This window comes from Schistocerca gregaria, chromosome X, assembly GCF_023897955.1.
Source record: "Schistocerca gregaria isolate iqSchGreg1 chromosome X, iqSchGreg1.2, whole genome shotgun sequence".
NCBI lineage: Eukaryota > Metazoa > Arthropoda > Insecta > Orthoptera > Acrididae > Schistocerca > Schistocerca gregaria.
The window spans coordinates 531,027,654-531,044,602 of NC_064931.1; the positions used below are offsets into that span (position 1 = coordinate 531,027,654).

The 16,949-nt window shown below is 37.3% G+C and overlaps 1 protein-coding gene across 2 annotated transcripts in view; it reads right to left on the reverse strand.

Moving 5' to 3' along the window:
- The window catches only part of LOC126298868 (polycomb protein SCMH1), a 172,048-nt gene that overhangs the window by 38,282 nt on the left and 116,817 nt on the right, over window positions 1–16,949 (reverse strand). Inside the window, exons 12-13 of one of the 2 annotated variants that reach the window (XM_049990382.1) lie at window positions 14,929–15,129; window positions 2,276–2,424 (exon numbers count right to left, since the gene is read on the reverse strand). In XM_049990382.1, coding sequence (XP_049846339.1) covers window positions 2,276–2,424; window positions 14,929–15,129 — 350 coding nt within the window. Of the gene's footprint in view, window positions 1–2,275; window positions 2,428–14,928; window positions 15,130–16,949 lie in introns of both variants that reach the window. The other variant, XM_049990381.1, reaches the window with a different exon arrangement.

The following is a 16,949-nucleotide window of genomic DNA, read 5'->3' on the forward strand; positions in this document are numbered from 1 at the left end:
AAGTCTTGTCTAGCCCCATCCTGAGCAGATGAGTGACTTTCTTGTGAAAATAAAACAGCTGTTAACTGCTTCATCTGTGAATAAGCTGCAGCAGGCTGCTCCAATGCTGCCTGACAGGGCATGGATGTCCACATCTGCCCCTCATCATGCCCATGGATAGCCACAGGTGGTATATACTACCCGTTCGGTGGCTGTATTGCATGCGTTGTGCACATGCGTGAGGTGTTTAGCCATCCCTTGACCCAGGCTCGTGGTTTAGGATGGCCACGTATGCTACGGCCAAGCTGCAGGACTGTCCATGTCAGTGGTCTGCCCATCTGTGCCCATGCCCCCTGCTGACCCCAGGTGAGTGCATAAGCTGGAACAGCCTAATCTAGGTGTATGATCCTCCTAACCTCATCCTATTCTCAACACACGTGAAATCAGATGAAAGTGTGCTATAATTATACTTATTGTTTCCAAATTTTCAACTATAGTCCCAAGAGTCTGACAAATTTAACTACTCTGACACAAATGATACCCTCTACAGTTTTGCAATATGCAATGATCATACTAATACTGTTACTAACTATTCATGTTGATGTGGCTGTATCTAAATTTGCTGAGTTTCTACTTAAAACACTGTAAAAAAAAATCCTGTTGGTAGTCTATATTCTGCTCATTTCAAATTCATCACGCTGAGATTGATTGCCAGATCATAGTCAGAGACAAGCTCAATACCTTTATTTGTAAACTGAAAAATTCAACATTGTAATAATGTCTTGCAAATAACTAACTAATTAGTTCCTGATCATGGCCTGCTTTAACACCAACACTGGAAATGTTTATTACCATTTGTCACAACACTCGTACCATATACAAATTCACATGCACACTATAGTTAGTAATTATGTACCAACAAGATCAACACGACTCTTTCATTACTAAGACTGATACAGGGAGACTACATATACTCGTAAAACATATGGTGATTATAATGAAACTTTCTGTACACTAGCCTCTGTAGACAGAAAGCTAATAACTGTATGAGTATCCAACTTTATAAGAATGATGTCCAGACAGTGCACTGCAGGATTTGTTTTGTTAGTAGTGTTAGTGTCATGACTTGCCGTTAGGTGCTGGTACTGGTGCGCTGATGTAGGATTGAAACATAAGCAACAGTGTGCATTACGATTGCAGGGCTTTACTTGTAAAGCTGTTTTATCAAAACAGTAGCAATAATGCTGCTGCCCTTCACGAGTATTGAGAAGTTTATTACCACTATACACTTAGCTCACTCTAATCCAAAGACTGTGGTTGAAATTGCTTTCTTATTGTTGTAGCAGTTCTGCAAGTCTTTCCTTTCCTCTTTTCTCCTTTCTTTCTTCTTTATTCTTGTTCTTTCCTCCGCTATATGTTGCCTATGCCCATGCTAACCACCAATGGCATTTCATTAACAGTATATCTTATATGTTGCAATTCATTGATACTTCTAATTTCCTAGTTCATCTTCAACCTGAATTCAGAATGCTTTATTCAGCATCACATTTAAGAGTTTTTAATCCTCCCATTCTAAATACTCATAGTTAACTTTCAAAAATAAATTCTTCATGTTATCTACAAAGCCAGAACCCCATTCCAAATGACTGTCATTTTTTGTGTCATCATCAGCCCTGTTTCTGCATAACTTGTTATCAAGCAAATATTTACCATTGTAGTGTCTTTACAGGTGTATTTAGAGCCCCTCAGTAAGCAAGTAATATTGATGTTACAAGTAATACATGCACAGAAAAGGATCAGCTGTAACCTATGACCTAGTAAGAGCATGGTAAATTCACAAAATCACTGAAATTAAGAGTTTTGTCTATATGCAAAAGACATAACCACAGTGCTGCAACGAGACATAGCACCAAAAGACAATTAGATGAAACAAAGTTGGAATATGAATAATTAGCTATTTATAAACAAAATACTAGTTTTTAATATTAAAAAAAAAAGCATACAGCTTGACCGCTACTGTACTCAAAAAATAATGCAAAAACTATTGGAGTTTAAAAGTTTCTTTTCTTCTCCATTATTGAAGCAATTACCTATTACATTCTTATTATTGTTTGGATATTGTTTGTTTTTGTCTCAGGTGGTTGAAATCACAGTTTCAGCCCATCACAAATGTTAACCTTGCAAATTTACCACTCGCATAAAATAAACTTTAACTCATGTACACTCAGTCCTCACTTTCTACTCATCAGAAAATATATGCTTTGCAAAAATAACTGTACAATTATATTTATCTTACATGTTTTCTGAACAGTTCTGCATGTGTTCCCAAAGCTGGATCTACAAAGGCAATGTACTGTATTACATCCTCTATGGACCATTCAGACGGGTCTGTTGGCGTTTTTGGCGGTGCTTCAGAGTGAGTGGTTGAAGTTGCTGCTTCTAGTTCTGCTGTAACAAGATTGTTTCTTTTTAAAAAGTGGGTCTTACACAATTATTCAATGAATATTTATCTAATACAGAAATTTTGAATAAACACAAGACAATCTCTCTCTCTGTACTAGAATATGAAACGAATAACTGTACCTCAAATATTCATACAAAAAATTAAGCAAGCATTAAAGTATGCTATCTCATTCTTCATTTAAGTTAAGCTTGAAATTTTATTTTTGCATAAGTGTAGCACTGTTTAAAAAAATTACAGCCCTTCACTAGTTATGTGAAAACTCTCAATTGTGATTACTAGATCAATGTTTTATTAAAATGATTATCTATAATTCTTATTCAGAAATTTAAAAAAATCATAATTTAAAAACAAAAATAAAATTAGCCTTGAATGAATGACAGAAACAGCTGAAGAACAAAACAAGTCACACCACACAAAATGAGCTTCTGTATATCCACATCATTCACTTATTTAAGAAAGATCCTCAATGAGCTGTAATGCATATGTATCACACTATACTTGAGAAGTCCAGGATGGAATAACAACAATATGAAAAGGATAGATCACTTCTCACAACATAAGAGGCAGTGCCGAGTTGGACAAAATGAAAGGTGTCTAAACTCATAGACAGCTCAGGCCCAACTGGCCAAAGACAACAGCCGTGTTTGTGTGTGTGTGTGTGTGTGTGTGTGTGTGTGTGTGGTTTTTTTTATGCTTTTGGAGGGCTTTTTGCCCACCTCATCACATCATCTACATAGTAAGAAACAATCTATCTTTTTCATATTTTTACTGTGACAAAAACTACAAGGTGTACAGCTTTGCTTCCGCCGTTTTTTCCTCAACATTTGAGGCTTTAATGAAACAAATTGGTTACACATGTATCATTCAAAGTATTTTCCATCACTGGCCACTACTTTCTCCCAGGCAGTGTACGAATACTGCGTTGAAAAAATTGTTCATCTTTTGAAGTGATCCACGAATCAATCCGATTTGTGACTTCTTCATGAGATCAGAAGTGTTGGTCAGCCAGGCCATGCGCCATTGATCTAAACAGGTGATAGAGGGAGCAATGTCTGGAGAATATGGTGGATGGGGTAGGACTTCCCATTTTAACATGTCCAAGTACGTTTTGACCACTTTTGCGAGCATTGTCGTGCTGCAAAATCACTTTACCGTGCCTCTTGCTGTATTGCAGAAGTTTGTCTTTTAATGCTCTGCTAAAATGCATTAATTGCATTCAAGAACGAGCACCTGTGACTGCTTCACTTGGTTTTAACACCTCATAGTACACGACGCTGAGCTGGTCCCACCAAATGCAGTGCATGATCTTGGAGCTGTGAATATTCGGTTTGGTCGCCGACGTGGAAGCATGGTCGGGATATCCCCATGATTTTGCATTTAGGGTTATCATAATGAACCCATGTTTCATCCCCAGACACAATGTGATGCAGAAATCCCTTCCGTTTTTGCCTCAGAAATAACTGTTAACAAACACACAAATGCCGTTCAATTTCTCTTGGTTTCAGCTCACATGGGACCCAAGTTCCTTCTTTCTGAATTGTGCCCCTAGCCTAGAGACATTTTGAAATGGCTTGATGTGTAATTTCCACTAATCATGCCAATTCTTCTTGAGTTTGATGCAAGTCTTCACTCAGCAATGTCTCCAATTCTGCATGTTCGAAAACATTCTCTCTTCCACCACTATGCCAGTCTAAAAAGTTAAAATCACGGTTCTTGAATTGTTAAAACCACTCACGACATGTTCTTTCACTAATAGTGTCCTTACCATGGGTACTTGAGAGCATTCAATGAGACTCAGCTGCTGTTTTCTTCATACTGAAACAAAACAATAACACATCCCGCAAATGACGAGAATTAGGCTCGTAAATTGACATTTTCAATCAAGAACAACTTTATGATGCAGACACAAATCGACTAATGTTTGAATGAGGTTATGTTGACTGAGGTCCAAGCTAACTGCCTGATGTCTGCGATCTGTTTCTTTCGACCATTACTTACCACTGTCGCCACCTATCAGCAAACTGCGGAGGCGAAGTTGTACCCCTTGTAAATTGGGAAGTTTGAAGGAATATAGTAAATTGAATTATTAAATTAAAATGCACATGCAACAGGTAAAATTAATACATATTATCTCTTATAATGCTTCTCTGTTTCACTTTCTTCCTTAATTTATTTATTTATTTTGGCTTTTATTGGGCATGAAGATGTGAAATGTACAATACAATCTTAACTTTACTCATTTAACACTGATAAACTGGTAACTGTTAATACTTGTTTTATGTATTACACATAATCAATTTTATGTTTTTTTTACATTTTTCCTTACTGCTGAAGTTACAAAAAAAAAAATAAAACAGTAAAAGGATGATTTACACAAGCTACTATTAGAGAAATTTTGTATCTAATGATACAACAGTTACCAATAAGCACCTAATTCCTTCTATGTTATTTGAATGTAAATCAAATGATAAAATTGGTATTATTGATGCATAAGAACATTAGATTTTTTCCCATACAAAATATTTTTTCCTTGCTGCTTAACCACTTTAATTTTTGTACGTATCAGCATAGTCTTTCCTGGTGTTAGTGAATATCCTTAAATATAAGTAAAACTAACAAGTGAATAGCTGGTGAGATGAGTTTTATGAGAATCAGTAAATCAGAATATTCTGCAACAGCAGTATTCTACAGCTCGAATGTATTTAGAAACCATCACTGTATTCTGGCAAAAGCTGCTGTATTGTCCACCTTATTTGTCAAAGCCCATTTTAATCACATCATCATCTTCAATTGACGAAGTTTTACTTATAAATGAAGTTCACAAAAATCTTTAGGGCCATAAAATATAAAAATCTTAAGGTTGCAATGGTAAAAGCTTGGTGGAGTACAATGATGTTTTTTAATCAGTAAATCTGACACTTGCCTTGTGAGATCTTTTTTTGACAGAGAGAAATCACCAACTTTCCCCCTTCTCCTTAAATTCTGCCGAACAGTTCATCACTATCAAGTGTGTTTTGTAGAACAGTAATCCAAAACACCTTTAGGGAATCATAATCACTTAAATTTAAAATTTATCTAACTGATAGGCTGACCTTTCCTGCCTACATTGTGTTGCTGTGGCTTAATTTTTAAGGGTGATGCAAAGTGTAGTGTTTTTTGAACCAGTTCAATAACAATGAAGGACTTACTTTTGTCACACTGCAGAATCATCCACGTCAAAGTCATAAAACTATAGATAGTTGTTCTCTCTTTTTATAAGACTATGTGATGTATCAAACTCAATATGCACTAACAATATTTTATCTCATTTGTTCCCCTTGCTGCCAAGTCTTCATTCCATAGAATGTAGAATGTTTGTCCGTCAACACAGTTATAGACAGTGAGTTTCTAAGTGCACAGCTGACAGTTGCAGAAAGCCACTGAATTCTGTGTAAGAGGTTCTTATCTTTCCTCTTCAAATGGAAAGCAATATATTCAAGTTTTTGATACTTTTTAATTTCTTTCTTTGATGCATCTCTGTCACCGTCAGAGGAAAGTTTAACATGCAATTCAATCTTGTCACAAGTGTCATATGTATCAAAGTTAGGTTTCTTGATAGTCAGTTTCATCTTATAGAATTTATCAGAGAAGAGTCTGAAAGATACAGGAATGGTATCTGTGGTATTGTGCACTATTTATAACACGCAGTGCCAGTTCACATTTAGAAGCTGGCAGTGACCATGTGATTGCACTGCTAACTAGCGGCCGGGTCTGCAACACACATTCCTCAACTCGTATGGCCAGCGGCAGTATGGATCCAACTTACTGCATCAACCAGTCTGTCTCTAGTCTAGTCTGTCTGTCTTTAGTTCCATTCTGTCTGTCTAGTATAAGCATTGCCACTTCACCTCTATAGCAACTGTGGATATTGGACTCTGCCTATCTCATGACTGAGCCAGGTGGCACAGTGGTTAGCACACTGGACTTGCATTCGGGAGGACGATGGTGGACACCTGTCCCTATCCATCCTGATTTAGGTTTTCTGTGGTTTCCCCAAATCGTTTCAGGCAAATGCTGGGATGCTTCCTTCGAAAGGGCACAGCCGGTTTCCTTCCCCATCTTTCCCTAATTCGAGCTTGTGCTCCATCTCTAATTACCTTGTCCTCCTCCTCCTAGCTCATGGACTTATACTGGATATTAATCTGGACTTGCATTTGAATTAGAGTTAAGTGAATGAAGTTTATGAAACACTAACTGTGTATCTTATTAGTTTGCTCTCTGTCATAGAATCCACCACTCCTTGGCATGCACCAGTGGGGCAACCAAATAGTATTGTTGTAAAATTCTTTAAGATTTTCTTCACACAACACTGCTGTCATCAAGTGAGATGATAAAAACTTTTTCTACAAAATCTCTTCTCCAATAGTGACTTTCATACGCAGGAATTTTAACTAGAAACATTCGGACATCCTCTTATTTATTTGGGTATTATATTTCTTTCCAAATGATAGATTCTTGATTTCCATTTGAACTGTACTTTTTTGTAACTATGCCCACAAATCACCCAGTGTCAACAAATATGTTGAAAATCATGACTCATAACTATTATCCCACCACAGTCAGGGCCACTCCTATTATACATTGTGAGGTACTATTTACACGACCACTATGACTTTAGCCGAGGGTATAATGTTGTAAGTCCAAAAAGGAAGCACATAATACAATATTCTCAGCAGAGTGTTTTCTCCAAAACAGTGGAAGGTACATTAAGTCACCAGTGATAGGACATTACTCACTATGCTCTGCACAGAGTCTGACTTCATGAAAAAAATCTCAAGTGTCACAAATATTTTTCTCTCAATGAATTGGGAATTAGGCTTACATACTGCTATATTTGTGCAGCCCTTGTTTTACTTCATATGTCTGTGTAGTTACCTCATTTTCGGCACTTTTGGACTTGTACAGTTCATGATAACCTCTTCTTGAAATCTGCATGTGCATTTAAGCACACATACTTCACATTTTATTGTGTATTACAGTTTAGTGTCACTACTTCGTACATCTAAGTTTTTCATTGTTTCAATGGTTAACAACTCACTGATAGAGGGGAAAATTTCGTGGAGACAATAATGTGGAAAATAATGCAAAATTAGCAGTTTTGATATATATAACACAAAATCAGCAATTTTTATGTGATATCATGAATATTATAGCTTTGTTGTATAAAAATATTATAAATCTGAGAAAATCTGTCAAGAAAAATAGAATTTGGCAGAAAATAGCTCTGAATTTGTCAAAAATTAACACCACATTTTGTCATAAATTAACAGTGAATTCGGAAAAGAGATCCAAATTTTGAAAAAAAAAAAGAACAAACACAAAATTTGATATAAAACACTGAATTTGGCAAAAATTGTCCAAACCACCAAAAATAACAAAATTTGGTACAAAAATAACAAATTTGGCAAAAAAATAACAACAAATTTGGCAAACAACAACACCAAATGTGGGAAAAAGACACTGAATTTGGCAAAAAAGCTCCAAACTGGGCAAGAAGCAACACCAAATTTGGAAAAAAAACCAATGCTGAATTTAGAAAAACGTCCACCAAATCTGACAAAAAATTACTGTACACTGAATTTGACACAAAATACTGCCTTTTGCAAAAAGGGACGCAAAATTCCTGTTTTCATTTCATATACAAATTCTAAATTATCGATGTTTTATGAAATAATGTTCATAAAAATTGATTAAATTAAGAAAACATAACAATTTAATTTTTTAAGGCAAAAAAGAAAAACCAAATACTCTTTACTTTGACTATGTCCATTGTTTTATACTACAGAGGTACATAAGTATCATAGAAACATGAAAAACAATGATTTTCACAGCAATAAGCACATCATACAAATGCTGTATTTTTACATTTGCTATTGTACCATTACAATATGAACCCAACAGAACTGATCCGGAGCCAAGTAGTGGGATTTGGCCTGAGAAGTAACAAGACTGTTAAGCTGCCATATGTACTGGAACTAACACACGCAGTTTTTCCGCTGGAGGGATATAGAATGGCTCGTCATAAAATAAAAAGAGAAAATGTGGCGCCTGGTTGGCTTCACGAATTCTGTTGTTGATAGGCTTGTTATCAACATAGTAGGTGACACTTCCAGAACTGAAATGTCAGATAAGGAAGGAGCTAAGAGATTACTATACAACTTGCTGTAATTAATACCTTCAGTGGCTTCAGTATTCAACAGTATGGTGAAATACCTGCAGTATACTTTTGTATTACACACAGCTCGCTCAGAAAAATTACACTATGTTTAAGTCAAAAATTTTCATCACTCTTTTTTATCGTTAGAATACTATGTCAGGTGAAAACGAGTGCATTTTATGCTTTCTGTCTGGCCACCAAAGAAGCGCACAGTAGTGCTGGAGTGTCTTCAAATATTATTTTATTCTCTTTAAAAATTAAATGACATTCAAAGCTATATTGTTTCTCTGCTCATCACTTTTAACGTCTGAACTGAAACTGCTCATGTCATTGCAGGTTAGTTAAGACAGCTGGTTGGCCAGTGCTGTCCAAGTTTAATGCACCGGTAAAGCTGATGTGCCGCATTATTGCTCAGACTGTGTGCTTGTAACACAGAATAGAACGCATCGTTATGATTGTACTTGACTGTACTGGTCACAGCTTGGCTTCCACTCCATGTGAAAGTTGCCAAAAAGGCAGCAAATAAAAAGACTTACACTAGGGGGCCGAACAACCGGACAATAAAGATATATGACCATTTAATTTCATTACACAGCTTGACAAAAAACTGCATTAAGAGCAACATTATGTCCAATGAAGAGTACGAATTAATAATATGTGGTGCTGCATTAGTTGCACTTAACAGTATAAGCAGACAATTGCAAAGCTGATGTCATGATGGGCAACACCATACTATAGATTACATGGTGGAAATGATATGCTGTGAGAGCTGAATTTGAAAGGCAGCTTTCCTTTGTGTAACCTAGCTAGGATGTCTGATTTTAAAATTCCGATGAATATTATTGAGCCATTTGTAAAAAAAAAAGGGGGGGGGAGGGTCAACTTTCACAATTTTTCTGAAGCAAAGATTTGCTTCTAGTCTTCAGTTTTAGCCAATAGCTTCCAAAGCCTTGCATATTTCAGAGTCAGCTGTATCTCAAGTAATTTGCAATTTGTGAAGCACTTGTTGAAGAACTATGCAAACACAATTCAGTTACGTAATAAAACTGAAGTATATGTTTATTGTATATTGAAATACTTACAACACATTTATATCACCCCAACTTTATTATCAACACCTACCATCTTTCCCACAATAATGTCACAATCAATATTAGTGAATATGAAAGGGGAATAGGTAGTTGTTATCAACCCCCTGCGATATCCCCGCTCACTCAAAATTATTCTGTTATCTTTCTAAGTGTGTCAATCAAGATGTGATCTCAAATTATTGTCCTGGATGGCGCGGACATCTTTATTGCTCGCAATATGAACGACACTAAGTGATGCAGTTATGCACACGTATCACCCCCCCCCCCCCCCCAAACAAAGATTTGCATTCTTCAATCCATCAAAGGATCAGTTATTTTCTAACACGGTCTGAACTTCTGAGGATATCCGTATCAGCACACAACAATCGTTATTGTGCTACGCTCAGTTAAACCAGTGGTAAAATACCATTATAACACATGCATTCGTACACACTGAAAAATAATCTGCTATGGTGGCTTTCTACCCAGAACTAATTTATTTGGAAAATTGATACATATTAGGAAGCAGTTAATGGAATGTGTCATTTATCACTTCCAACTCACTGCTGCATGCATAAGCTGAGGAGAAACCTGAGATCAAAAACACAAGAGGACTGTGCTAGAATGTATTGTTTCCACTGTGTTTAGAAACAGTATATGTCTTCCAACAGCAACATCTCTTACATCTTGAACCCTATACAAGTGGATTTAGGCATTGTAAGCAACTGTATCATAAAGAGGGAGTTGATTCATATGTTCTACTGTCAAGAGGTACTTAGCAATTTTTTTTTTTCTCCACACACAGATCAGTTTCTATATATCACCAGCAGAGGCCATGGATATTTTGAAACTTGGCATATTAGCAAGTTGCACCATTGCAGGTATATGTGTCACTAGAGAATTGCATGTCAGAATCAGTGACCTTGGCACGTGTTCAAGACGTGGCCACAGAAACTAGCTTATAAGGTGCCAAGATGAAGAATGTGTTAAAACAACACAGGGCTTTCAATGTTTAATTGGCATCAGTATCAGATTTCTCCGACACATTTGACAGTAGCTTTTTTGCTTCAATAAAGACTGAACAATTCTCACTTCAATTCAGATTATTGCTTGAGCAAAACACACACACACACACACACACACACACACACACACACACACACACACACACACACTTGTGGTAATGAAGAAAATAAACAATGTGTTTCTATATCTGGATCAGAAAAAATAAAGTGACTGACAACTCACCGTTTACATGGCTGCTACCATAACAACAGCCAATCAGAGATTCTGCATGGCTGCACCTGCTGTTCTGATTATCATGTCAAAACTCTGTTATTGCAGATAGCGGCTATTGTAGCCAGTTGCTGACAATGCTCGTGGCTAGTAACATAAGTAGTTGTGGTCCATTTCATTGTGTGCTTTGTTTCCCTGTGTAGTGAGTTTACTTCCCGCTACAGAACATCTGAAGCTTGTAGTGGAAGTGTGTAGGAAAATGTGAGTGCTAAACAGAAAGTTTAGTGATCTACTCATGTTTTGCATGGTCAGACACATGGGTCTATGGGCCCAGTGTACGAATATTTCAAGAAGGCAAGAGACAATGGTGCAACTTTATTGCCTCTAACAAAAGTAGCTGAAAGAACTACAGACACTTTGTAAGTACATAAAAATACTGTTGTCAAAGTTTGTAGTAAGGAGAAATACTCTGCAGAAGGGGGAAGAGCCTAGTTCATCCTAACTGCAAACACCCAGTAAAAAGAGGACAGAACCATGACTAAGAAACTTGGACTCCTTTCAAGATGACACTATTATGAGAGAAAAGAACATCCGACTAAAAAACTGTTCATAACTCTTCATGAGGCACAGTTAGTAAGTGTTGGCAAGACTTCTTTTTTGATGAATGTCACAGCTCTGAGTTTTCAGTACAAGAAAATTAATGTACAGAAAATTATAATGGAGAGAGGCACGAAACACATTAACTTCGGAGCTGTCAGAAATGTGTTCCAGAGTGGCATATGGACTTTCAATGCCTTATATTTTGCAACTGGGGTTGTTCACGATTCTGCTGATATAAAATGTTGACTCCTTGCTGAAGGTCATTGTGTTCACAAATGTCACACTATCCTCTATCCGATGCAACACTTCCACTCACAATTCCCCAAAAGCAACCTTATCAGCATCACTAACGTTCTGTGCCATTGTGAATCTGTATGGTTTCAAGTGTAAACACCTACACAGTACTGGCCAAACAGTCTTTCGTGGAATGCCAGTTGCAAGACATATGTAACGTTGGCTCTCACTAAACTGCTTGACATAATCAACATGTGGGTGGCATGGTGATTTATCATGTTGCAGTGGACAACCTGTCTCAATGAAGTTCTTGTGCCAAGAGTATATTGTAGGCGTGCTTGGAAGTTCTTTAACATATTCAGTGTGAAATTTATGCTGAACAGCTGTTGCAGAACTTGTTTCATGAAACCAAATCACACAGCGAGCACCCTCCGCACCACTGGAAGTGGCCTTTTTAACTGTGCTCTATGCTGATGCTCCTGGTGTCAGAATGGGGTACTGATGTGTCATGTGGTGAATCAAACATGAGGCTGTTTGCTACAAAATGACCCATTTTGTAAGTAATCTCAATAAATTTCTATATCATTCCAAAGTTGTAAAGTCCATTTTGATTCATCCTTTACTTCGTCCAAATTTGAATTTCAAAAGAGTCGCTTCACAGAATATACTGTTTTTTAATTCATTAATCAGATTACACAAAATTTAAATTACAAAATATTGTCAATTGGTGTTTTCTGTGACATTCTCCAGAGAACCTAAAATTTTATGGTGTCAAAAATCTTGTTGTAATTAGTTTTCATATTATCTAGCTAACTGAATACAGTGTCATATCAGGGAACCCAGAGAGCGTACATGACAAAACACCATCTTGAGATAGCTGTATAATCATGACACAGATACCACAGGGACCAATACTGGGTACACACTTGTTCTTATTGATCTGTTGTTGTATATCAAAGAAGTGGTTATATCAAAGAAGTACAAATACGTCTCTCTGGTGGTAATGCAAGTGCTATCATCAAGCCTAGTGGAAGAACTTCAATACTTGAAAACATAAAGAAATTTTTCTTGAAAGTTAAAAACTTGGTGCTCTGTAAACTGGCTGTCACTGAACTTGGAACTTGGAACCAAGCCAAGCATTTCCATACTGCACAAGACCTGGTCACACTTAGAAACAATGCACATGGGCAAATAAAGAACTGAAACAGAATATTCTAAATTTTGAAGTTACTATAATGATAAGAATTGAAATGGAAATCACATGCTATGGATTTTATGCAATTACTTACACTTTAGTACTATCTGGAAAAAATCTGCACAAATATCCAGTTAGATCTTGATATGTATGAAAGTGATGCAAATACTAGCAAATTGCTTTGTTCAGAAATGTAAAATTGTGCACCTCACAAAACCCAAAAACATATTATCTTATCCAGAATGAGATTCTCACTCTCAATTAGGTAGTGAGACTATGGACGAAACTGCTTGAGATGAGGGTGGTCTGCGAAGAATGTCCTGTGAGATGCTGCAGGGCACTTTGACAGTCCTGAATAGATAGTGCAATGATTGGGTCCAACATGGTACCAGCCACTGTTGACGGGACGTTTGAAAAGGAGGACTGCAGTTCAAGCAAGTTCAAGCAGTGCTACTGATTATGGGGATTCTTCTCTGAAAACCTCATGTTTACAGTCCGATAGACGTGGGGACAAATATGATGGCAGAGGTACACAACTGTCAACTGGGCATTAGGCTAGTGCAACATGGCAGTTGGTCTATTGGGTAGTGACAAGGAAATGGCAGGATCAACAGAAAATGATTGCTATAAGCCATGAGATTAGGGGAAGATACCTTAAAATCAATATCTGAAAAGCTGCTATGGATGGCAACAAAGTGGGTAGTGGTGAAATCATTGAAAAAACACAGATCAAGATCAGAGAGAAGTTGGCTGAGGAGTTCTCCTACACAGTGGGGTGGTGTGCAATGATATCTCCCAATAGGATAAAAGGGGAGAGTTATTCTGTTACAGTGACATCTCAAGGTACATAAATGCCCTGCCTATGGGTAAACATACATTTCAAATGGTAATCACTTGGGTCATTCACACCCTTACCACTACTGCTTCAATGTGGTGTGCAGGGGAATCCATTCAATGCCGACATTTTTGTAAACCGATGTATGGACCCCTCTAGAAGCCCTCTAAGGGTTCGTATGGTTCTGGAAGATGGCATGGTAAACTTAAAGGATTGAATAATGGCCATCAGTGAACCACATTTCTTGGAGAGCAACACAGATTGCAGAATAGGACGACATTAGTTGTTGCAGTTCTAGCAGGTGACAGTAATATCTATACCATTTCCACTGAATTATCAAGTTAATGGAATCCTGGTTACGCATGAAGGTGCCAAGGCAGTAGATCACACACCACAGTCACTGTCTGCCACCAGTGAGGGTGGAACAACAGAAATAAATTCAAGTTCTGAGTATAATGGCATGGGGAAACTGGTGTCTCTGGGGTCACATGAGCAGCCCTCTGCCCAGATTTCTTGTTTCTCTCAATAGCTTCTTTAGAGTGTCTGTGATGATAAAAACTGAAAAGGAGTGGGCAACCCAGGGACCCACAGTCTGTTTCCCTTTCATTCACTGGCTGGTGCCAGGTTGCTGTCTAGTAGATTTCTAGGGAGAGGTTTTCCTAAGACGAGCTCTGCCATTAGTAGATATTATAGAAGGATGTTGCTTCTCTGACTGGGCGCAATGCATCAAGGTCCTCTAAACTGTGGTGAAGAATTGTGGGCCTATCTTCCCTGTGGGCTAACTTACCAGTGGATGAGGAAATAGAGGGAGTAAGTATTCAAAGTACTGCTGATGAGGTAGAGGAAAATTTGACACCATTGTAACAGTAATATGAGATCATACATTTCCCGGACTTCGAAATATGAGAGGCAACCTGAGACCTTAAGTTCCTGTATTTTACATATTTTAATTTAGGTAGCACACTTTGGTGATCCAGGGGCAGTTTTGAGCTTCCAGAGAAAATGTACATAAAACTGTGCACAGAAAATCACACCATATATGCTGCAGAATAAATACTGAGTACTTTTGATATACCACTGGGTATGATGACACTGGAAAAGGAAAATTCTAATACAAACCTGGAACAGATTTTCTAGGCTGCTTAGCTGATGGTGCTGTTGTGGATGCCACAGATGAATATGCAGTAGTTGTGCTTGCTGCCGCGGCTGTTGTCGGACTCTGTCCAGGACGAGAACTTGAATCTGAGCTTTCTGAAGACCACCTTCGTTTCACAGCTGTACTGCTATCTGAGCCACCTTCAGTGCTCACTTCACAATCTTCTGCAAATGAATAAAACTGGACTTAATAGCATCCATGTTTTCCATCATATACTATGACACAAAGTGTACAGATTCAACAAAACAACAACTGTGTTGTTACGTTGTGTTGCATTACACTACATTACATGAACATAATAATTATTGCTGGAAAGCTGCAGTGAAAAGTACACAGAAAATCAACTGCAAGACAGCAGTGTTAACAAATACTATGTCAATACTGAAGGAGAATTAAAAATTCACTAAGAAAGAAATGGATATCTAAGATTTTCTCAGTGCAATTAATCAATGGAGTACTTTCAGGTGTTCAGCTGAGTTATTGTTTCCATTTTATGAACAATACTTTGACAATCAATCCAGTCACCACCTTCAGGTGCTGCGGGTTGGGCTGTTATGTGTACTTGCTGCCTGGACTCCAATCAGACTTTGAACACTTTCGTTCACATGTTCTTATTTACACAAGATGGGCAAAATAAAACAGTCTGGAAAATATTTATAAAAATGACTTGGAACTGACCCTCGTTAATGAGCAGGAGAACTGCCCATCACAAAAAATAACAGCAACAGTGATTTTGATGTAACAATCAGTTGCCGCCACATGTCTGTGCACACTTATCCGCTGTGTGCTCTATGACGAGTACTTTGCTGTGTCATTATGTTTGACTGAATGAGAGGAACAGATATGTTTAGTGACTAGTTAGCATGAAATGGTGCTTACGATAAAACAACACATGTTCTTTATCAAGTGTTATGTGAAGCACGATTCAAGCAGAACTGTTTCTGCTGAAATACAACTCCCACTGTCATAATACAACTGCCAGTACTACTCCCCTGTGGCCACACTCACCTCACATATATACCATTAAAACAACAAAAACAGTCTTAGGCATTATTAGGAACAATATTTTAATTAGTTTATAATGACAAATGACATGTATAGAACGATTTAAGCATAATATCGTGCACAGCAGAAATAGTAATTCTGATAATTAGCTTTATCAAATACACTTTACAGTTCCAAATATTAAATCATGAGTATATTTAATAGTTAATACTATAATATGTTAACTCTGAAGAGAATTAAAATGATCTTTCACCGCTACATCCATATCTGCACACAAACTCCACAAGCCACCACATCATGTGTGGCAGATAGGTCCTTGTACCACTTCTAGTCATTTCCTTTCCTATGTCTACATTTGTGATAGTTCCACTTGACAATTATTACAATTTTATACAAATTATTCCATTCTATCACCTATTGTGCATATTTATTTTACACGCAATTATCATCTTTTTTTGCAAATTTCTACTAACGTAATTTCTATTTACTGCATTAATTATCATTTAACAATAATTGGTGTAAGTAAAAGAAAGGTATGACCATAAATACAGATTTACCATGTACAATATTGTGTTGAGTCATTTTCTTCCTCATGAATCGATTTGTAGGATTGTCATATTCGTCTGTGGGCAACGTTGTTCGAAAGATCAAAACTCTTCTTATTGTATTACATATGAGATGTTAGGACCGTCCAGTTTCCTGGCCCTCCCACATATTTCTCAGTGCTACTCTTGCAGTCAAGACATAGAATGCGTGAGCAGGAATTACTGTCTACTTGTACAAAACTTACAACCAGAACAAACAGAAGCCTGCACTTTAACACAAGTTATTTCACAAAAAAATTTGTTTTGTGTAATTTGTGCTGCTGTCTTGGTCTGCTACACATTCCTGTACAGTTGACAAAAGAAAACTGTTCACACATAAAATGGCTAAGTCCCACATTGCACATTCTTGGTGTGTAAAGCCACATCACAAATTG